At 38.2% G+C, this 24,578-nt stretch overlaps 1 protein-coding gene across 7 annotated transcripts in view; it reads left to right on the forward strand.

The window, feature by feature from the left end:
• NSD3 (nuclear receptor binding SET domain protein 3) overlaps window positions 1-9,956 on the forward strand; it is a 114,382-nt gene extending 104,426 nt beyond the window's left edge. For all 7 annotated transcript variants that reach the window (XM_088455191.1, XM_088455193.1, XM_088455194.1 and 4 more), the window contains 3 exons: window positions 4,178-4,284; window positions 5,631-5,835; window positions 7,279-9,956. In XM_088455191.1, coding sequence (XP_088311317.1) covers window positions 4,178-4,284; window positions 5,631-5,835; window positions 7,279-7,517 — 551 coding nt within the window. In that variant the 3' untranslated portion in view covers window positions 7,518-9,956. The remainder of the gene's footprint in view (window positions 1-4,177; window positions 4,285-5,630; window positions 5,836-7,278) is intronic.
• Window positions 9,957-24,578: the final 14,622 nt, after the last annotated feature.

The raw sequence follows: 24,578 nt of genomic DNA on the forward strand, positions 1-24,578 counted from the left end.
AAACGAGCCTATACAGATGTAAGGAGTAAAGAGAGAAAGGAATTATTGACCCCCAAAATAAAGAATACTGATCTTACAAAGAATAAGGTTAGGCTCATAAGTACCTATTGTAATCAATCGACAGAAATCCGAAAAGCATTCCAAAAACATTGGCATGTATTACTCACCGATGAAGATCTAGCAAGACAGTTGGAGGATCATGTGGATATTGGCTGGAGAAGAACATCCAATATAGGTGACAAACTTGTTCACAGTCATTTCACTAAAAATAAAAGGAAAGATAAATTAAATGGGAGTTATGCATGTGTAAAATGCAAGGCTTGTCAGTACATGAGGAGTACTAAGAACTTCTTAGATAAATACAACAAGATGAATACAATTAAGGGATACATCAACTGTGACACACAAGGGGACATATACTGTTTGGAGTGTGAATGTCAGAAGAAGTATATAGGTATGACTAGTAGGAAATTAAAGCAGAGAATTTTAGAACACGTCGGTAACATCAAGAATGCCACAAGGGATCAAGAAAGAATGAAACAACTCACCAGTGTGGCCCGACATTTTTTAAAAAGGCATGGAGGAAATCCCGGACACCTAAGGGCCTTTGGCATGGAGAAAGTCCATCTGGGGATTAGAGGTGGAGATTTGAAGAAGGAACTGGCAAGGAGAGAGACAAATATGATATATATGATGGATACAGTCATACCAAAAGGAATGAACAAAAATAACAACTTCACAGTCTTCCTAGATTGATACCATAGGAATTAATATCCGCAATTATACATTATAAATAAAAAGAATTTCTTTACATTTATTATCTATTGTTTTTATGTGTAATATTTAATAAAGTAAGTTTTCTCCTGGGAGATTTATAAGTATGAAATATCAATCTGGAAAAGTATGCCCTCCTATATATTTGAACTTAATTTTTAATTACTGGGAAACTCCTAGATCTCTTAATACAGATGGAATTTTCAAGATTATAGACATTAGTCATACAAATTTGCCCTTCTGTATTATTATTAGATGTTAAGATATAACATAGTATTACAACCATATATAATATGATTTGTATGAAGGAATTTTCTCCAATTACATTTAATACAATTAAGTAGTGATATCCTTAAATTCATTAATTAATTAATGAAAATTAACCAACTAAGCTGACGTTTCTTGTTCTGTAATTGCTTAGAGTCATTAGAATAGCTATATATTTACTCTGTGAGCTTTATGAATAATAGGAGCACCATTACAATAATATTTTTCACAATCTTGTTTGATTTTTTTTTTAAATTATTTTATTGAGAGTATTCATTTTAATTCTTATGTTTTTTTCTTCTTTTTTTAATATATGCACGATTATCACAATAATCACTAGCACATTTCACTCAGAATTTTATCACCTCTCCTTTTTTTTAATTATTAAATTAAATTACATATAATAGATGGATATAGTAATGTAATTAATAAATATATCATTTAAGTATTCTTTTTACACTTAAACACAGATGAAATAGGACACTAAAGTATTAATATGTTTTTTTATCATCATTCACTTTCTTGACAGAAGTATCTATATAAAGTAAGTAATGAATTTGTTGCAGCATAATTGAAATATAGTTAATATGTTTATTTTTATTTAATTGTGGAACGATAAATAATACAAATGGGGAGACAACTAATTTTATTTAGATATTAATGAGTTACCATGTTTTTTATTGTATCTAAATGTTGTAGTAATATTTAATCATCTATGGATCTAATAGGGCTACAATATTCATTTATAAATGAATTAATGATACATAGGAAGACATAAAAAAAGTCAAGGATTTATTGTACTATTATATATATTTTGTTGTTAAAATGCAGAAGAGGTTAATAACATAAGTATATCTCAGAAAATGTGAGAGATTAATAACATATTTACAACCTAGAAAGAGGGTAGAATACTTACAGTTGCGGACAAGAGCCATTGAAGATTGGGCATACACGCCCCTTAACTACGGTTGCCTAGGAACAGCTATTTAAACTGAGGAAGGCAGAGCACTCGGCTTTCACTGAGGAAGCCGGACATCCGGCGAAATGCGCATAGGCATCTGAGACCGCTGGGTCACATGGATGCATTAGTCCACATTGAATTTTAGTTAATATGCTGTAATAAAGACTCGCTGTTGAAATACATGGAACACTGATCCTGACTCGGGGAGCGAGTGCTATTAGAACTGCGGCAATTGCCGTTCACATACAAATGAACCCCAGGGATTAGCAATGTCATAATAGACAGCTGTCTGATCCAATATTGTATGAAGCAGGCATTTCAACGTGTTTATTATTAATGTACATCTTGCTGCTAATCAACAGGTTTATATTGAAGAGTGCCAAGTAAAGAGTTGTCACATGTCCACAACTATGCAGTAACAGAGATATAGGAATAATACTTATGTCGTTATAAGCTGTACCTGTAAAGGTAAAGGAATAGGGAAACAACTCAGCTACACATCGTGATGATATACACAGTGTAGCAATTACATATAGTTTAATATAAACGTATTAATGTGTTCATCTGCACCAGATTTATTGCTGGTATTTAACAGCTTATATTTAGCAGCAATATTATATGTCTGTGAGGTGTCTGCAACAATATTCAGCAAACCTAATGTATAGTAAAGCAGACTTTTATCTAAGTGACTGTTTAAAGCAAAACACTAACTACTGTTGAGGAGATGTTATTTATACAATTACAGTAGTTACTATATATTGTAACAACAAGTTAACTAAAGTCACTACTGATCAATGATACAGTGAATCTGCTCTGCTGAAGCTATATAATAAATGAGCCGAAATTTATATTTTATGCAGCGTATAATCAGAATTAATACTGATAATATAAGTTACTGACCCAGCGGCCTCATTAGGAATTTTATTTAACACTTTTCCTACTTTATGCACTATATTCTTTGTTTTAACTTAAAATGCTATGGTATACATTTCTATTTTAATATAAATTAATAAAAGTTATTTTTTATTTTTTACTATGTTGCTATTGTAACATCAACATCATTAGAGCCCAGCACCTGCCCTTGATCACCCGAGAGTGCACCCAATAGCCTCACATCGCTTTTCTTTTTCTTTACTTGAGTATATTCAGTGAGCAGGGTAGCACCATTTCCTATATTACTTTTCCGTTAAAAAACGGCAAGAAAAGGATGATTAATAACTGTTGAATATCTACATAGTTAATTAGTAGGTAGGGTGAGATTAAATAGAAATGTAAGGATCAGTGCGGATTCTTTCCATACCTTTAAATTAATATATAAAAATGACAAGTTCCTAACAGCTGCTTCGAAATACCTTCAGCTCAGCGATGGGAGTGAGTACCTAAGGGGATGGCTGAGACGTAAATTATAGAAACGGCAGGTGAACAAAGTGATCAACAGAATAAGGTAGGAGTTGTTGTGGAGACATAGTTATTAGACAGAATAAATGAAAGCAGGTGTATAGATGTGGTGACTGGAGAGAATAGGAGATGACAGAGGAAAAGTGAGAGTAATATAGCAGACTTTTGACAGGTAGGAGTTATATTGGCCAAACAAGCTGTGATAATGCAGTGTGTACTGGACAGTTGGCAGCTGGGTAGATATTGTAACATGCATGACTGCAAAATCCTGGTGCAAACCAAAATTGTCAGCACTATTATTAGGCCTGTTGGTATATTCTGCCACCTTCTGACCACTGTAGTTGGAACCAGCAATGCTGGAAGTGATCTGGCCGCTCAGCTGTGCCAATTCACCAAATATTCCAACCAGGTTCCATTTGGTCATCTACATGTGTCTTGGGCTAAGCAGGATGCCAAATATGTGAATAGGTTATGGAGACATAATGGGTGTGTGATTGGTGTATAGGGGGAACGTGATCTTGAAAGGTTGTATGAAATGGTCCCTCCAAAAATGTGTATTTCTGTGTTAGACTCGGCATTGTGAAATAACTGTATTTAAATTTGTTTACATTTTAAAGCAACTGGAAGGACATACATCCCATTCTTATTGCTGATCCAATCTCGCCAAGGGAGTCTTACTTCTGCCATGCCTGCAAATCACAAAATGTTATTGTTGACTGATGGTAGTTATGTTTTATCCAGTGTGTACCAGAAATGACTATCATTTGTTGTTTCTAGGCACCGAGTTAACGTTTAACTATAATCTTGACTGTTTGGGGAATGGTCGGACGGAGTGTCATTGTGGGGCTGATAACTGCAGTGGTTTCTTGGGGGTACGACCAAAAGTAAGTGCACAACTTGCTATCATGTTCCTATTTAATGAAGCAGCTGTAATTGCCATTATCATCTGATATTTATACATGTCAGTACACTACACAGCACTTTACAAGATGGAAAAACCGGTAATTACGCCTAATATTGAGTTTAGTAGATATAGGGCTGTATTCAATTAGATGCGAAAAGCCGAGATCCGCAGAAAAGTATCGTGGATTGGGGCTTTTCATGTGGTGGAAACTTATCTCCGTATTCAATTCCAGACTGGTTTCGCGTACGCGGAAAGTCTAGAGAAGTAAGGTTTTGGGGGTGCTCTTGGAAGGAGTCAAGTGTTTTGGGATTGCAGGTGCTTGTATGATGGAGGAATTTCACTTTTATTAAAACTTCACTTTAGAGACATTAAAATATGCTAGTAACCATTTTCAAGTACCCCAAATTTGACTGGACTATTTATTTTCACCAAAAAATACTGCTTAATGCCATTCTTCACCATTTGTGCAAAGACGCTAATAAGAAGCTATTGAAACAATTTAAGTAGCCCAACTAGCTTTATTAGGGCTATTCGGGCACATCTACATTGATCCCCAATCTTAGTGCATCTTTTTGGGGGGTTCATCCTGATTTCCCCATTTCTGACAGCACTTTCCGCCTGCTCCGACTTTGCGGCTTGCCGTTTTCTCGTGGTTTGGAATTGAATACCGCGAATAGCGGGGGCGCACACGATAAGCTTCCGCATCCAAAACACGCAGTGTAGGCAGAAAGTCAGGCAGGCAAACCTTTATCGCGGACGCGAAACTATTTGAATATGGACCATAGTGAGAGAGAGACTAACAGGGGACTTTAGAACTGATCCCTTTCATTCTCCTTGAGAAAATGAGATGGGAAAAGGTGTATCTCCATCAAATGTGAGACTGAATGGGCTGTCTAAAGCCAAGGAAATATACAGTAACAATCAGTGGTTTCCTGCATGATGTGGCTAATACACCAGGAGAGAGAACAGGGGTGAGTTGTTACCCTACGATGTGGCTTTCAGCACTATCTCTACTCCTTTGATATGAGATAGAAAGCCAGATAGCCAATTTATAATGGATGCATCATCTTTCTGATTTGGCTTAATCATATTGTCATATTGTGTAATGTGTATGCACGATATGCGCTCTCCCGCGGTCGCTTATGACGTCAGGTTTGATGTGCTGCACATCAAACCTGACTACATCACATGGGGCACCATGAAGTGTGATGAAGGACAGAACGAGTGATTGTTACGTCTTTCATGACACTGTTCTGATTTGTAAGCAGGATCTGATATGTCAGCCCCCATACTGTTGTCCTCACTTTGTGCTTATTTATTCTGCAGACAGCATTTGCAACCGCAACAGAAGAAAAGGCCAAAAATGCTCGTTTGAAGGCAAAAAAGCGAAAAATCAAAACTGAGCAGAAGCAAATGCATGAAGATTTCTGTTTCCGCTGTGGGGATGGAGGGGAACTGGTGATGTGCGATAAGAGAGACTGTCCAAAAGCTTATCACCTCCTCTGCCTTAATCTAACACAGCCTCCCTACGGTAACATGCTTAGCCCATCATGGTCAATCAAATTGTGTCTCTCCTTCCAATTTGTTTCCTTGCTCTTTCTCTCTCTAACTACCCCCCTCTCTCTTTCAGGGACACTATCTGCATATCCTTCTCTCTTTCTGCACATCTCTCTCTGTCTCTTTTTCCTCTCAATCTCTCTCTCACACTCTCATGTCCATCTCTCTCTCTGTCCATTTTTTCTCCCATCCGCCACTCTCTCCGTAGGGATCTTCATCCATCTCTCGGCCTCTATCTATGTCTCTTTTATTTGCTCTCTCTCCCCCATCCACCCTTCCCTCAGTCTATCTTTCTCACTCTCTGTCCTTTTCTCTTGCGCCATTCATATCTCTATCTCAGTCTCTCTCTGTCTGTCGTACTCTCTCTCTCTTCGTCTGTCTTTATCCCTCTCTCTTTCTGTCTTTTTCCTCTCCACCTCTCTCTTTGCCCGTCTCTCTTTCCATCCTTCATGCTTTCTGCCTCTCTCTCTCTTTCTCCCTACGTTTCTCTTCCCAAATCCCCCCCGCTTCTCTCTCTCTCTCTCTGAACCCCATGGTCTCTCTCCATCTCTTTCTTTGTGGAACAGCCATAAAATTCCTTCTTCCTAACAAGTCACTTTGTGAAATGTTGGACATGCCCTGGTCACTGTAAGTGATGTTATTCTAAAGTGGAAACATCATGATCCATCAACAGCTCTACTGCGAAGCTGGTAGGCCACACAAGCTCACAGAATGTGGCTGCTGAGTGCAGAATTGTGCAGCATGTTAAAATTGTCTATTTCATGTTGCGACATTCACTACCAAGTTCCTGGGAGCAATCTCAATTTCAAAGTGTTTATTTAGGCATATAGCATATAATACAGCAATGTTTCATTCTGCTATGTGCCCTTTATCAAGCTTGATAAAATACACATAGCTGCCTAAAATGTTGCTCTGCTATATGCTTAAATAAACTCTTTGAATCTTAACCGTCGAATGAAGTTTCCTTTCATCATCTACATTAATATTATAACCTGGCACACTACTGTTTTATGGATTTTCGAGTGCCCACCTCTCATCTTCAGTTTTGGAGTGCCCAAGTTCCGTTTTTTTCTTTAGGACACTATTTGTTACTACATTTAGGCACCTGGGCACGTTGTTTCTTACAGACTATGGGGTCTATTTACTAACCCTTGGATAGAGATAAAGTGAACAGAGAGAAGGTACCAGCCAATCTGCTCCTAACTGTCATGTCACAGTTAGGAGCTGGTTGGTTGGTACTTTATCTCCGTTCACTTTGTGAGTGACAACAATTATACACACATACCGTTTAAGACAGAGAGTAACTTTTGGTGGTTTATTAATTGGTTCTTCTTTTGCTATATTGAGCGCTTGTTATTTAGTACTGTACCTTGTTATATATTGCTGGCTATTCTTTCATATACTCTCTGTGTTTTAGGAAAGTGGGATTGCCCGTGGCATCAGTGTGATAAGTGTGGGACTGTCTCTTCGTCGTTCTGTGACTTCTGTCCTTCCTCTTTCTGCAAGGAGCATGAAAAAGGAGCACTGATGGCCTCAGTGCTAGAGGGTCGTCTGTGCTGCTCTGAACACGACCCCAAACGCCCCTTGTGCTATGGAGAGAAGAAGAAATTTAAGTGTAAAATAGAGTGTGAGGACTTGTTTCAATCACAGTACTAAAGGAGATGCTGCTCTTACAGCTAAAGACTCATCCTGTCAGAACAGCGTAACTCCTCTTTGTATAGTTGTCATGAGCGTGGAACGCACACATCGTATTTTAATACCAGGATTGGATTGTATATGTCCTCTTGGTGTCATTTTGTTGTTCCTGGAAACCTTCTTTACTTTTTTTATCTTAACAGTGAAATCCTTATCCCTCTTTACCCAACGGTTGTGGTAAGCAAGTTGTATTTATTATATTTATTACATTTTTTATTTTTATCTGGATCATGAATTCTAGTGACTCGAGCAACCAATTTCACAGAAAAAGTGTTGAAGAAAAGACACAATAAAGCTCGTAGCTCTCTGCGTCCTTTTCTGAAGTGTCGAACAGATTAAAAAAAAAATCGTCATTATACCCTGATGTCTTCTAGAGTATTCCTAGCGTTGCTTTCAGTGGGATTTAAAGGCAGCTGTTGTCTCTTAAAGGATGTAAGTTGAAATTCAACAGGTTATTAACTCCTCCTAGTCTAAAAGTACAATGGTTGCCCCTTTAAATGTCGGCTCAACCGGATACACAGTGATTTTGCTCCCTGGGACTTTTCTGGCAAACTTGTGGTGACATTATGGCCTCTATCACACTTTATATTCTACTGAGGGAATTTACACTCTCTTCTCTGTACCATCATTATAGACAAATGTCATCCCTCTAAGGAATGAGGCTAAAGAAAAGTTAATTTGTCTCTTATACTGGATTGGCGTCCATCTTTGTCAGTCCTAAGAAGACAATCTTGTCATTCCTCTTGCCCCAATGCATCTAAAATGTAAACATTAAAACTCTTTGATTGCCTTTCTATAGAATTAAACAATATCTTTCTCCAGTCAGTTTTGAAGGTTCACAATTGGATTGATATTGAAATTCGTCAGGCACTTATAACTGTTACTTTTTTTAGCTGGACATTAAGGGATTTTCAACAGCTTCCTGCAGATTTTTTTCTAGAGATATGCTGGATGTGCCTGTACATCTGTTGTGAGTATTGTAGAATAGTTCTGACTTTTCGGGATGTACATAAAGTTGAACTGTTGTGTTTTACTCACTGTGTACAGTCAGGTTAAGTAGACTCCTAGTTCCCCTGTCATTACAATGATTGCAAGCATAATTACAGCCCCTCAGCCAGTGTCTGAATGAATGGTCATCTAAAGGTTAGGTTTTGTGCAAGTTTAAAATGAAGGGCCTCAATATGTTGCCACAGTTTAGACCCCATTGCTGTGCCTCGATGATCTGTTGGAAGGTTCAAAGCAGAGAAATCATTTCCAAGTCTCTATTTTGTGTATGGCATTTAAGTCCTGATCCAGCCCTTTGGGGCAGTCAAATTCAATTTTGACAGTGGTACCGTACTGTTAAATTGCACAACGTACTGTCAATTTGCGCTGCGTAAAATGCACATGCATGCAAACAAATGCACATGCTATGTATGAGGTACTGTTCTAAGCTCTGTGTTTTGGTTAACTATTTTCTTCTCTGGGCTTAGGGTAGTCACCCATTCCAAAATGCCCAGAGTATTAGGATATATTTCTTGCCAAGAAGGATTTATCTACATTTTAAACACTTCTTGGTGCATCTTTGGATTTTCTACCAACAGGCTTGCAGAGGGATGTGGTTGTGTTGCAGAGTGTACATTGAAAAGTTTAGTTGTGTTGAAAACTAGCCCTGAATCTGATGAATTATGAGTCACTATCACCAATGAAATGTGTTTTTCTTTTTGTTTTGTTTACTTCTTGCAATATATTAAATATCCCGATCGTTTTGAAGCTCTAACTTTTTAAAAAGAATTAAACCTACATATACTAGGGATGAAATACACATTTGTTAATTGGGTACTGGTCACATGTTATTTTAATCTTCAACATACGATTGACTCCCATAAACACATAAAAGAAGGGTCCGCCCATGTTGTGCCAAACACACCAGCTTTTTAAATATTTTTTTTTGTGTGATCCTTTCTAAACATACAGTAGGGAAAGAAAATATTTTTTTTCTATTGGGGTTGTCCAAGTTATGTGCCAATAAGACAATGTATTTACATTTTAAGTGTAAAGATTTTATATACACTGTTATGATTGTTTTGTGATGTTTTAGCAGTGTTAAAGTCTGTCGCTTCCTATAGTTTCATTCAAACTAGTAACCCCTTCATATGAAAGCTGAGAGATGCTGCTATTTTAATGTTACTGACATTTTTTGTTTTCTAAGTCACAGTTTAAATGAATCTACTTATTAGGAAAGTTTCTTAAATGTGAGCAAAACAGTCCTGGCCACTTTTGTCATATGATAAAAAGAACCAATTCTGGCGCCCGTGCCCATTAACAATGCTCTTATTTGGATAAAATATAGGGTTGCAGCAGACTAAACAAACTCTGTGTAGGTTTGTAGTGCAGAAACAACAAACAAAAAACTATAGTTTGCGCTACCTCTATATATGATCTCAAATGGAGTCAGAAAATAAGAATAAATATAGATGGAAAGAAAGTATTAATCAAAGTAGAATGTTTATTAACCACTAAAAAGAACCCATATAATCATGAGTAAATAGACATGAGTTGAAATGTAAACAATAAAAACACCAACAGCTAAATAGTAAGCCACGATGTTACAATGTAGCATATGGATATAAGAATGTTGCTAGTCACTGAGAACCATTTGCAGATGGATACATATGGTAATTAGTATAGTATGCAATGCAGAACTATTAGCTTCTCTAAGAACGTAGCTGTTCACACTCTGGCAAACATATAGTGAATCTCACTTCTACCAAGTGATTATTAAAAAGATGATGATAGAGTCACGAATTCAATCCAATGATATGTCAAAAGCTTCCACCATTTGTTTACCATTAATACCTGTATCCGTGTATTAGATCGCATACACAGTTCGGCTAACTGGAGACTTGATCTGTATGTGGCTGTAATTTTGCCTGGCTGAGTGGTTACTATTTACACTTGTTTTGCCCAGAAACTGTGCTCCATCTTCTACAGCGGGTTGAGCACTAAACATGGGAGAAACATTCTGATGGGCCAGTCTGCATATATAATTTATTACAGCTTGAGGCTAATCAAGTAACATTTGGAACAAGCAAGTGTATGCGATCTAATACACGGATACAGGTATTAATGGTAAACAAATGGTGGAAGCTTTTGACATATCATTGGATTGAATTCGTGACTCTATCATCATCTTTTTAATAATCACTTGGTAGAAGTGAGATTCACTATATGTTTGCCGGAGTGTGAACAGCTACGTTCTTAGAGAAGCTAATAGTTCTGCATTGCATACTATACTAATTACCATATGTATCCATCTGCAAATGGATCTAAGTGACTAGCAACATTCTTATATCCATATGCTACATTGTAACATCGTGGCTTACTATTTAGCTGTTGGTGTTTTTATTGTTTACATTTCAACTCATGTCTATTTACTCATGATTATATGGGTTCTTTTTAGTGGTTAATAAACATTCTACTTTGATTAATACTTTCTTTCCATCTATATTTATTCTTATTTTCTGACTCCATTTGAGATCATATATAGAGGTAGCGCAAACTATCGTTTTTTGTTTGTCACTTTTGTCATATAACATTTTACATTTTGCCAAGGAATAGAGAGCAGTGGATAAAGGTAAACACACCTAGAAATGAGTATCCCCTCATCTAACTTGTGCCTATTATACTTTCCGCATTCTGCATATGAGTATTCATTTTCAGGACTGCTTTAATGTATTGGTTTGTAAGTTGTACTAAATACATTGCTTTATCTCTCTGGCTTCTGTCTGTGCTCTACACGCCTGTATTTAAGTAAGGCAAACGTGTTTATTTCTGTTACTTCGGGATACAACTGCTCAGCTGTTCTCTATGAATGGGTCCAGGTCAGAGAGCACATATAAAGTATCTTTATGGTATATCAGGGCTACCTAAATAAACAAACTCTGACTGCTCATATAGGGGCTGATGTAGAGTTGAACGCAGTTGGTGGTAATTACTCTCGTTTGTGTGCATGCAAAAATATGTGTATATTTGCCCTTATACAGAGTTGTACGCATCTCTGCGTCTTGATCACCCCTATCCGCAGGGCCAGATTAACAATGGGTCAGATGGAGCTACATCTCTAGGCCTCCACATAAATATAGGCCCAGCATGATAATGACCAGCTGTCTAGCTGGCCACACAAATTGGACATAAATCATAAGTATTAAAATTGTATTTCTAGTTCTCTCACAAAATTCAGCATTTTTTCAACTTTTATGTAAATCAGGAGACAGTGGGCTATTGGTGTAGGTGGTGTACACGCCCACATGGCTCTAGCCACACCCACAAAACACTGGTCAAACCTCCTCCCCTTCTCTGTATAGGCCCTTGATCATTTTCAGCCCCAGGCCCATGTGACCTTAATCCTGTTTTGCCTATCTGTACTCTGGGTGTCATAGCCGCCTTCATCATTATCATCAGTGTGCAATGCTACTAGCCTTATACTAGGCACAAAAGATCTGTCAGAAAACAGAAGTAATTCTGCTATACCGCCCTCTTTGACCTTTGCCTGCACGCAAATGCCACGTTACCACATAGTTACGCCTCCTTAACCCATAAGTGGGAGATGCCATTATATCGTGTGCAACTTACATCCCCATACTTGTGTACGTTGTGCCCCGGAGCATGCACCGTCCGACAGCAAATAACTCTGTATTAGACCCATAGATGCATGACAGAAAAGTATGGAAAAACGTCCGGGAGATAAAACAATATTTTTAGAACAAGCTTCCCAGGGTTTATGGAAACAAATACACTACAATAGTCTGAAGGCAAAAAACCCTTTAGTATCTATTAAACGTATTAGTTAGAATTCACTTAATACAAAGTGTACGTACAGTACTACATCTTGTGTCTCTTTGCTTTAATTTCCATGTCTATGTAAATCTGGTACTTTGTATTAACCATACAGAAGTGTTTACTCCGGATTGTATCACTATTCCGGGTGATAATCGCCCTTTTCTGTATCACACATGTAAATGATTATGTTACTGTAAGTAAATTATATGATTATGATGAGACTTGTACACGTACAGTTGTTAATATGGTATAACGGTTGCAGGTGCATTGTTTTCGGTAAATAACTGTAATGTAAAGAGGAAGACTGCACAATCCTACCTACATTGTATGGATCCACATTTGGAGGTCCCTCTCTTTATGTGCTGAGTATATCCATCCCTATACTCCTTGTATTATCAATAAATCCCTCTATCATCTAAATGGGAGTGTGCGGTCTCTCTCTTATATGTAGGGATTCCAGCAGGGTCCAGTGTGAGGCTACTGCTTATGTAAATCCTGCACACTATTCATTTCTGCATAGGAAGCTTAATTAGATCATTTCTGGGCGGCATCCTGTCACTCAGCGTCTGGACCCTTCTCCAGTCTCTACCAAGTTCTCATTCATTTGCACAAGTACCATTTTTAATTCACTCCTAATATTACTAATCTTTTTGCAATATATAGAAATAATGCATGTCCGTCTTTTCCTTTTAATATGAAATTAGCATTATCTTTTTCCCAGATGCACCTCATTTTGAGGATGTCTCACAACAACACTAGTGCAATGCACTTTTCTAGCTATAAAAGCACAATGTGCATAAGAGCTGGCACAGAGATAGATTGAAGTGAGGAGGGTCCGTTTCTTCCCTGTCAGACTGGAGCAGTTGCGTTTCGACACTCTACGTGCAGGATATTTAGATTTGAATCATTACTGTGTAACATCAGAGCAGTGTTTCTGCCTCACTTTAGTGTCAGCACTGCAGCAATTTAGGTCTTCTGAACACTACACTTTCCAAGTCGAAAAAAAAGTTGCATCACACAAATGTTGTTTTGTGAGAACACCCTACAAACGTGTTTATAGCAGCAATTCCAGATACATGGTTTTGTTTTCTTTAATTAGCAAGTTGAGCGCTTTTTAAGCGTTTTTTTTAGCTATTCTCTTACAAATTATTATGTATACTTTTTAAAATATTGCTGTGGGGAAAACAAGTATGATTGCCAAATGCAGGCAGGGTTAGTCTGGTACACAGACTCCCAGCTTGTCATGTGATGGCAGAGAGAGGGAGAAAAGTTTTTCAGTGAGGACAGAGCAAAGAGAGGTGCCCCAAGGCTTCTCTGCTCACTACATCATATGGCTGTGGTTGCCATGGTAGTCATTTGACACTGTGGAAATCTGCAGAATAATTCATCATTAATAGCAGTCTAAATGAACAAAACAGAAATGTAATTACCGAGCTGTTTCTTACAGTCTGCCACATTGATTTATATTAAAATAAATACGTTCTTTTTTTTTATTTTTTTATGGATTGGTATATTAAATGACGGTTTAAAGATCTAATCTGTTTATGTTACATCTGTGTACAATGTTGGCCGATACTACACTACCATGTAACACACAGTGATTATCTAAAAATGCATTACCTTGTTATGTTGACTTTTACTTACTGCATTCTTTGCTCGATCCTATGATTTTTTTCAACAGTAACAGTCTACTGCACTATAGAATCTGGATCACCGACTCAATTCACACCGTGTGTAAATAATCTTAGTTTCCGCCAAGTACGTAGACATTTGTACATATGGGTTAGAATATACTAAAAAGGAACCTGATTTTTTCACTGAGCCCCTGATTGAACCAGGTATATCGATAGTGATTACTATTTTTATAGCATGCATCGGAATATATGTAAGGGGATGCCTGGAAGACTTGGTAGCTAGTTACGGACTTCTGCGCTGTATGTCACCACTGTATAATTACATTTATTACTCTTTGCAAACTATGACTTAATTTCTGTAATAAGCTTATGCTGTGCGTGTGAATATCCCTACACAAGAAGGGACATTTATTAAACCAAAACTGTTGTGTCTCTAAAGTGGAGTAACTGCCTTTTGTGTGAAGTCTTGCTCCTTATTTGTGGGTATACATGTGTGCCATTTTCCAACAGGACCGGGCTGCCATCAAAAGTAGCTGTGGTTTAGATTAAGACAAACTATAATATGTCCCATGTACTCGTTTTTGTTTTGCTGTTGGTTTTTTTGTTTTTGTTTTTCTGTTTTTTTTGCAAATTGTAAACAATTTCAAAACTCTAACTTAAGTATAACTATTTTTTATATACAAATGTTGCCACAAACGTTTAGAAATTTCAAAGTGGCAAATGTAATTTTCTTTTTTTTTTACTTGCTTCAGCAATGTAAAGATGAAGTAAATGTATGGCTGTAACTATTGAGGCTCAGTTGTGTCATTATTCCTACCTCTCAGATGCTTGGTCCCAGGGGAAACAGTGTTCCTTGTGTGTACATTGTGAAATTTGACATTAGTGGTCAAAGTTTACTTGTGGCCTAATGAGGTTCTAACAAAAAATGTGTTCTACTTGTCAAAGTGCATTATACTTATTGTACAGTATATGTTGGTAGGTTTACAATGGGCTCATGGGAAATGAATGCACTGCCACGCTGTGTCAGGCTTTAATCTGGCGTTCGCTTTTATCAATTTAAAAAGAAATGGATTGGTGAGCAGTTTGTTTAAATTTATTATGTATTTTCCTTGATGCCGCTTCTTGTACACTATTTAGATTGTTCTTTATCCTTGATAGGTACAATTAAACCATTCTATAACCTACATGTGGCTTGTGCAGCCATTTTTGAGTAGAATTAACATTTTACCTATCATTTTATTAAAAACTAGTTACCTAAATGAGAAGTGGTACAATATGTTTCATTTATGATACTGGTCGCAGTGAACAAAGAGGCTCCATTCTTTTGAATTTTAGTCCAACCCATAAAATATATGCCTTTGATGTGCATAGATGACAGATATACATTAATTGCACAGAAAAGATCCGTAATGTTCTACCTATCTTAATGAAACTCTAAGCAAAATTACATTTTTGTTATACATTTGTGTTCAAATATGTTATATGGTTTTCTTCTGTTAAGATATATATATTTTTATATTTTTTCTTAATCATATTTTTAATTACTTTGATATATTCTGAATCTTTTCTTTTTATCATCATGGTGGTCCGGTAATACTACCATTTTAACGTAGGTTTATGAAATGCCTGCCAAGTGTTGATATTTTAAATTTCTCTGTACTATGTACCTTTTTGTTTAAAGCGGGTAGCATTTCTAAAGCCGCAATCTAACAAAAGAAGACAATAAAAAAAACTTGTTTTGAAGTTATATATTGCATTGTGCATTTATTTTTTTATACATTTATTGGAATTGTTTATAAATCTTCCATTTCCTAAAATAACATTGCCACTTTAACATTAACAGAAAAATAATAAAATATATATATATATATATATATATATATTTAAAAAAAATTGTTTATCCAGGACACTCTGAAAAGTTGGCAGCCTGCTGGACATTGTAGTTTATAGAAACTTTAATCTAACGGTTTCCCAAGTTTAGTAAACTAGATCACAAATGAAATGGATGTTTTCTGTATTTTTGACTTGATGTGACCACATTTAAAATTCAAATGTACAGAGTGTGTGGTTTTCATTTTTGATGTATTTTTGTTTCAATTATTTTTGCAAAGTGTTAATCATCTGCGCTTTTTTACTGTTATCATTTTTTTTTTTTTTTTTTTTTTTAGATAGTCCCACGTAAGATTAAATTAGTGAGGCTGATGCGTTTTTGGCGATACATTTTGGTGGTTAATGCAATTTAAAATGTTTTTGTGTCTGTGAGTCATTTTGGGAAACTTGAAAATTAACTGTAGATTTTGAAAGTTAAGGATCATTTATTTATATTTCTGACTTCAATGTACTGTATATAAATGAGCATCTACTTACAAGCACAACCCTCAGTTTGACCTACAATGTACCTTTATGAACAACCCTTATTTTATGGTTTTGCTGCTGTGTCATTAGGGACTGCTACACATGGACATTATTTTGAAACATTTAATGCACGTTCAAAAAGCCTATTAAATAATGTAAACTAATGAATTGCCTGCAGTTTTCAGAAACATTTACACTCCACAGTTTATAATAACTTAAAATATAGTTAATAAATGTGCTTCTAAAAATTCGCTAAAGCAAGGAGAAATTTAAAGGTTTTAAGTAGTGTTGTGTTCACTGTCGTGTGTATGAGCCCTAGGACAAGCCTTTATAATTTTACAGTATGCTTTTGTGAAACCCAAGTTTTAATTGGCTCTCCCACTCAGGTCAGGGCAATTAATTTTGTAAAACTGGAATAAAGTTATTTACCAATTGTACCTGCTTTTTTCTCTCTTGTTCTTGGAATTTTAGAGGGCACTTTATTTCAAGTAGTTATGTGTTTCATAAACATCTGTGGAGACTGCACTTTAATGCTTGTAATCCTGTATGCTACATATGGTGAAAGTCCATGTACATTTCTGTATCAAAACCAAGCAAACTCCTATCATATAAATGCTTTCGATAATTGGCATCGATGAACAATTTTAACTTTTTGAAACACATCAGTTGTTGTTAATCCTTAGTCTTAAGTGGGACTGACCTATGTATACTGTATATATTTATATACATATATATGTATATAGAACAAGTAAATATTACACTAACCATTTTAGAAATAGCTGTACCACTTTAGCCACTCACTGAATGTCTGCAAATAATTTTTTTGTACATTAAATTACATTGCCTATATTATAGTTTTGTTTTATTTTTACTTTTTTGGACAAATGTTTTAAATGTGTTTTAGCTGTTCGAATATTAAAGGAAAAACAGAAAAAAAAAGTTTTTTATGACATTCCACTGATTTCAAAGTTTGCTTGTTGACTTCAATAAAAAAATGTTATGAATGTCTCAACCCTTTGTTTTATTTTTGATTTGTAATAAGGTGTTCTCTAATATTGTCACAAGGTAAAACATCTACAGGTTTTAGGACTTATACCCCGTATATTTTCTTAAAATGTACTTTACATTTATTTGTATGCACGTGAATGGGTATACCATTAGAAGCCATTATTCCTTGAACCTTGAAAATGCATATTTAAAAATGGCAGTGGGTATGTGTATTAAAAGTAGATGTCCGTGAATTAAAATACTAATAATTTGGGATAACATTAACTATGTAATAAAATGATGTACTGTATTATTGCCCTGAATATATAATTGACCTGCTCTTACGGGAGCTGTCCGTGCGGTATGAAATTGTGGGGAGCTCACTAGTATGCGGTAGAAATGTCCCTGGTGAGACTGGTCCTGGTGTTCTTCCCCTTTGTTTAGAGGGCAGTCCTGTTGGTCTCCCCCCTCAGCTCCTTGCTCACCTGGAGGGGAAATCCTAGTGTTCTCAGACGGAGAGGAGGGCCCGGAGTTTGGGTAGATCTGGTCTTGGTGTGGGCCAGACCCCAGTGCTGATCTGGGGCTGGTGTGTGCCCGTCCCCAATGCTGAAGGCCGCAATGGAGACCAGACCAGTAGATTAGGAGAGGCCAATAGGGAGCTGCATTGGCAGGTAGAGGCTGGGAGCTGATGGAAAGCATCTCCGGCAATGCCGGAGGAAGTGCTCGGCGGTCACGTTAAGCAAATTGAGGCCCTGTCTGCGGCTGAAAGAGCAGGGCACATGTTCCCGGCATTGTGTCTGTCCCCAGCAGCGACAGAGGACCCCAACGGGCAGCAGAGCAGGGGCAATGCCAAACCGGCAAGTGAAAGCTGCAGATTTTCCGGCATTAAGTATCCAGGTGGTTGAATGCAGGGTGATTGTGAAGCTGAGGATGGGAGCTCTGTGAGCATGCGACCATCCCTGGCCCCCAGTGAATGTAAAAAATATTGTTATTTTAAGCTGGACAGACACTAAGCAACCTTTTATCCAACTAGCCAACTGAACGATTATCAGACCAACTAAGCAATCATGAAGTTAGCTCCATATACTAACCAACGTATTCATCACACATGCCTGCTATTCTGTTTCAAATAGTTTGTCACAAATTGGTTCTCCCCATACACTCAGCAGAAAATCGCTTGACTACTAGCTGACGTTAAATAAAGGGCTGGACACAGGAGCTTGCCAAGAAGCAAGCTCCAACTCCTAGAATTAAAATCAAAAGAATGGGGGGTTGGTCCCCCCACCCAGCTTTTAACTAACCCTATGCTTTGAGCTGGTAGTGGAGAAATGATCACAAAAAGTATTGGATACCCCTGAGTTTTCATTACCCGACATTAGCCTTTGCCACGTTTGCCGCCATAGTTCAAAATCAGTTGTCACTAGTTCTGATGTTTCCACACTCCCCAACTAGATCTAAACAACCCTAATGTCAATAGTACAAGGGCTCTACTCAAACTCAATGTCAGGTGGGTGGTAGTGTAAAAAAGAGAATTTATAACTTTGTCCGTGGCAAACTACAAATCTCAGCATGGCCCAGTTGTCAAAAATGGAGCACCACAAGTGCCAGCTTGCCACCCGGGCCAGCTGATTTTAGGGAAAGCACCAGTGAACCAGCCCTGGTGCCAGCTGACCTGGGGTTGGTTGGAACCATGATGGGGGGGGCCCCCCACCCTGTGGGTCTCCCCTCTGTGTTTCCATCAGTCTGGGGTGGCAGATCCTAGTGCTGGTTACCCTGAAATTAGAGAGCCAACCCCACATGGGTTTTCCCCTTGATTTTGTGGTAACCAGCACTAGGCTCAAAGTTGGACACTTTCCCTGTATACCAGAACAATTTTAATAGTATTGGCTGGTGGAATACCTATCCAGTTTGTCGGGATAATTTTTTGCCTTTTTTAAAAAAAACTTTTCATGCATGATTATTGTTACAACTTGCTATTTATTTGGCAAGTTGGAACAATAATCATGCAGTGTTTTTCCAGTTTTAGTGTGTGGAGGCTAATCAAGCTGGGGTGCAATTAATAATTGGGACTGCAAGGTAGAAAGCCATTTAAAAATCATCTACATGTTAAAGGGCTCGTTCACACCAGTTTTGTGACAAAACAGCAACCTTTTCAATGTTGCTTATAGAAAATCTAACTGGTGTAGTGCATTGTTGGGAACTGGTGTGCTTCAGACTACTTGTAAATCACTAGAGTAATGCCTAAATAAAGTTTCCACCACTCTTGTCAGGACAGTGACTATTTCAGTATGTAAAGATAAACTACATTTGCCAAAGTTCCATTGTGGTCGTTGGAGGAGTTATCCTGGTTGCTGGTGTTCTCCACATACAGGGGATAGAGAGTTAAAATGATCATCTGTCTCAAAGGTGTTGTCAGGTTGTGGGATTTCTGATTGTTTATTTCAAACCTGATTCCATTTGGGTCACAAGTTCTGAACTTCCTATGGACATAGACCTCTACTATAAAGCCTGTTACTAACTGTGTCTCAGTGTCTGTGCAACGTTACTTTCAGGTCTTTCTTGGACACCTGCCAGATCCCTGCTGTGCCTGTGGTTTGCTGTGGACTTTGCTATATCTCTGCCCGTGTTACGGTTAAACTTCTGATACTGGTTACCTGCCGCACTACAGAGCTCAGCATTGCTATTGCCTAAGTATTATTATTCTACTCCATTGCTGTGGTTGCATCCCCTGCTTGATTATTTACTCTGCCTGTTGTCTTCTACTTCCGTGGACATAGAACTTACCTTTACTACAGTTGTCAACTGCACCATTACAGTTATTGTCGTCGGACCCTTAGTGCATCACGGAGCTCAACCCCGCTCTGGATCCCCGTCACGCTGCAGGGCTCAACCCTGCTCTGGATCCTCACTACATAGCGGGGCTCAACCCCGCCCCGGATCCTTGTCACGCTGCAGGGCTCATCCCTGCTCCGGACCATCACCGTATCGCAGGGCTCAACCCTTTCCCGGATCTTCACTACATCACAAGGCTCAACCCTGCTCCGGATCTTCACTACATCACAGGGCTCAACCCTGCTCCCCGGATCTTCACTGCATTGCAGGGCTCAACCCTGTCACATATCTTCACTGCTCCACAGGGCTCAAACCTGCTCTGACTTTTAGTACATCACAATGCTCAACCTTGTTCTGGATATTCACGTCTCAGGGCTCAACCCTGTTCCGGATCTTCACTACGTTGCAGGGCTCAACCTCTTTCCGGATTTTCATCACGCTACAGGGCTCAACCCTAGTAAGGTCCCATTATACCATCCTGAGGTCTTAGCCTCATATTGGACTCGGGGTTCCCTACCACATAGTATCAGAGACTTTATTTATATATAGGGGTTACTCCTATATTGATTACTGCATATCTGAACTTCTGTGTTGTTGAGACTTTATGTGAAACGTCGCTATAATATTTTGCCTGTGAATAAATTCTATTTACTTTTATTCCGTGTTACTGAGATTTCATGAAAAGGTAATTCCTAAAACCACCTCAGTTTATAGTGCCCAGTAGGCCTGACTCCTTCCAGGAGTCTCAAGTGTCGGCAGCCGTGACAGTTTGCACAGACCTAAAAATGAATCCGTATCTGGAACAGGTTACTGGGGTACAGGTGCTTCAAGGTTTGACTGCCCGTCTGGAAGTACACGAAAATACTCAAGTTCAAGTTTTGCAATGTTTACAAGATCTTTCCACACGTCTTGACAAACTTAAGATTCCTGTTACAAGTACATCAGGGGTTTCTGCCTCTCATCTACGTTTACCGACTCCTACCTCTTATGATGGTAATCCAAAAACCTGTAGAGGATTTCTCAACCAATGTGAGATTCATTTTGAATTATTACCCCAAAGTTTTACCACCTCTCGTGTTAAAGTGGCTTATATTGTGCCATTATTGTCTGGTGCTGCTCTCGAGTGGGCCCCTCCTTTATGGGAGAGAAATGATGGTTTAATGTCTAATTACCAAGCAGTTGTTTCTACTTTTAAAAGGATATTTGACGAACCTGGAAGATCAGTGGCCGTGTCTGTGGACATTTTACGAGTAGAACAGGCAACAGCTCCAGTTGGTCAGTATGTGGTTCGTTTTCAAACTATAGCAGCAGAACTTAAGTGGAACAATGAGGCATTAAGAGCAGCATGTTGGAATGGTCTCTCTGAGAAACTTAAAGATGAGTTAGTGACTCGGGATCTTCCTGAGAATTTGGATGAGTTAATTTCATTGACTATTAAAATTGATTTGCGTATGCGAGAACGAGGGGTTCAGAGGAGTCGCACTGAGTGTTCTAAAAGTTCTCTTCCCCAGTCTCGCTCCCTTCATGGTACATCTGATGAGCCTATGCAAATTAATAAAGCTAAGTTGTCTGATGTGGAGAAGCAACGTAGAAGGCGTTCTAATTTGTGCTTGTATTGTGCATCAGAACATTTTTTGGCTAAATGTCCAATAAGGCCAGGAAATGGTCGTCCCTAGTTGATGGAGGGGAAGACAAACTAGGAGTGCTTTCAAAAGTTCTCCCCAAAAAGGATTGTTTATTCTCTGCGGGTATTCCTGATTTTGGGTCTCTGTGTCAAGAGTTTTCTGCATTGCTAGATTCTGGAGCAGCAAGGAATTTTAATTCGCTGTCATTGGTTCAAAAATTGAAAATTCCTGTTGTCAAATTAACTCGTTCTCTTTCCCTTTCTGCAGTAAACGGGACTAGAATTTCGAATGGATATATTACGCATCAAACAAAGTCTATGAAGTTGAGGGAAGGAGCTTTGCATGAAGAAAGTTTAGAGTTTTTGGTATTACCTATTTCTATGTATGACATAGTTCTTGGTTTACCACACTTCATAACCCTCATATTGATTGGACTTGTTCTCAAATTCTTTTTTGGAGTCTTAAATGCAAACTAAATTGTTTGATTCATGTGGTACGATTGGCTGAAGTGAAAGTAGATGTTCCACCTTCTCTCCCACAGCCTTATCATGAATTTGCTGATGTCTATTCTGAGCAGGTGGCAGACGAACTTCCACCGCATCGTCCCTGGGATTGTCCTATTGAACTTATTCCTGGTAAAATGCCACCCAAAGGTCGAGTATACCCTCTTTCCTTTCCTGAGACTCAAGCAATGTCGGAATATGTGCAAGATAACCTACGAAAGGGGTTTATCAGGCCTTCTTCATCTCCCGCTGAAGCGGGCTTCTTTTTTGTAAAGAAAAAAGATGATGGTCTTTGTCCATGTATCGACTTTAGAGGTCTAAATGAGATCACGGTAAAAAACAAATATCCTTTGCCTCTCATTACAGAATTGTTTGACAGAGTTAAGGGTTCTCGACTGTTTACTAAACTCGATTTAAGGGGCGCTTACAACTTGATCAGAGTTAAAGAAGGAGATGAGTGGAAAACTGCATTTAATACGCGAGATGGACATTATGAGAACCTCGTCATGCCTTTTGGTTTATGTGATGCTCCCGCGGTGTTCCAGGAGTTTGCGAATGAAATTTTCTGAGATATACTTTATCAGTTTGTTATTGTTTATTTGATGATATTTTGATTTTTTCCAGGAATCTTTCTGATCATTGTACCCATGTCAAAGAGGTATTAAGTCTCCTTTGAGCTAATAAGCTTTATGGTAAGATCTCCAAGTGCATTTTTGAAGTTCCGGTTATACCCATTTTGGAGTATATTATCTCTGGTTCCGAACTTCAGATGGACCCTGAGAAGTTGAAGGCTATTCAAGATTGGGTTTTACCCACTTCATTAAGGTCTATTCAGAGATTTTTAGGCTTTGCCAATCATTACAGAAAGTTTATCAAAGCGTTTTCAACGATTGTGGCTCCAATCACTGCTATGACAAAAAAAGGGGCTAATCCCAAAGTGTGGTCCCCAGAGGCGTTGGATGCCTTCCAGACTCTTAAATATGCATTTTCTGCGGCCCCTATTCTAGTTCAACCTGACGTTGAGAAACCATTTATGCTGGAAGTGGATGCCTCCACTTACGGAGTTGGAGCTATTTTGTCCCAAGTGGCTGCAAATGGGAGAACAGTATCTTGTGGATTCTTTTCATGAAAGTTTTCCAGTGCTGAGAGTAATTACTCCATTGGGGACCAAGAATTGTTAGCTTTTAAGTTAGCATTGGAGGAATGGAGATATTTATTAGAAGGCGCAAAGTATCCCATTACTATTTTTACAGGTCATAAGAATTTGTTGTATTTGAAGACTGCCCATTGTTTGAACCCACGACAGGCTCGTTGGGTACTCTTCTTTTCTCATTTTGATTTTGTCCTCAGATATGGTCCAGGTTCATTGAATAAAAAGGCAGATGCACTTTCTCGCTCAATGTTGGAAGAGAAAGAACAAAATGAGGATCAAAGGTACCCTATAATAAACCCTCTGGCCTTTTCTTCAACCTCCATCTCTCCGGATCCTCCTCCTTGGAAGATATTTGTGGCACCTGAGTTACGAGGTAAACTTCTTTCTTGGGCTCATAATTCTCGTTTCTCTGGACATCCAGGGGTTCAGAAAATGTACTCATTTTTGCAACGTTCTTATTGGTGGTCTTAAATGAAAAAAGATGTCCAAGAGTTTATACATTCTTGTTCTAAGTGTGTACAACATAAATCCTCCCGGCAGTCTCCTGTAGGTCCTCTCCATCCACTACCCATTCCTACCCAACCATGGACCCATCTTTCCATGGATTTTATCACAGATCTTCCTGAGTCTATGGGGTGTACGGTTATTTAGGTAGTGGTGGATCGTTTTACCAAGATGGCCCATTTTTGTCCTTTGGCTCGAATTCCATCAGTCCCCAAATTAGCACAAAGTTTTATTAAAAAGATATTCACTCTTCATGGACTTCCTACTGAGATAGTGTCTGATCGGGGTGTCCAGTTTGATCATTTTTGGAGGGCATTATGTTCATCATTGCAAATTAAATTACAGTTTTAGTCTGCATATCATCCTCAGTCAAATGGACAAACCGAAAGAGTGAACCAGGAGTTGGAGACCTTCAGAATGTATATTTCCTCTTCCCAAGATGATTGGATGGATTTTTTGCCTTGGGCTGAGTTTGCCCATAACTTTCATTATTCATCTGCTACAGGTGTAAGTCTTTTTTTCGCCAACTCTGGTCGGCATCCCCAAGTTCCAGAGCTTCAATCAATTCCTACAGTGGACTTTCCAGCAGCTAAAGCTACTCTCCAACA

The sequence above is a fragment of the Taudactylus pleione genome, unplaced genomic scaffold, assembly GCF_031769625.1.
Source record: "Taudactylus pleione unplaced genomic scaffold, aTauple2 ptg000644l, whole genome shotgun sequence".
NCBI lineage: Eukaryota > Metazoa > Chordata > Amphibia > Anura > Myobatrachidae > Taudactylus > Taudactylus pleione.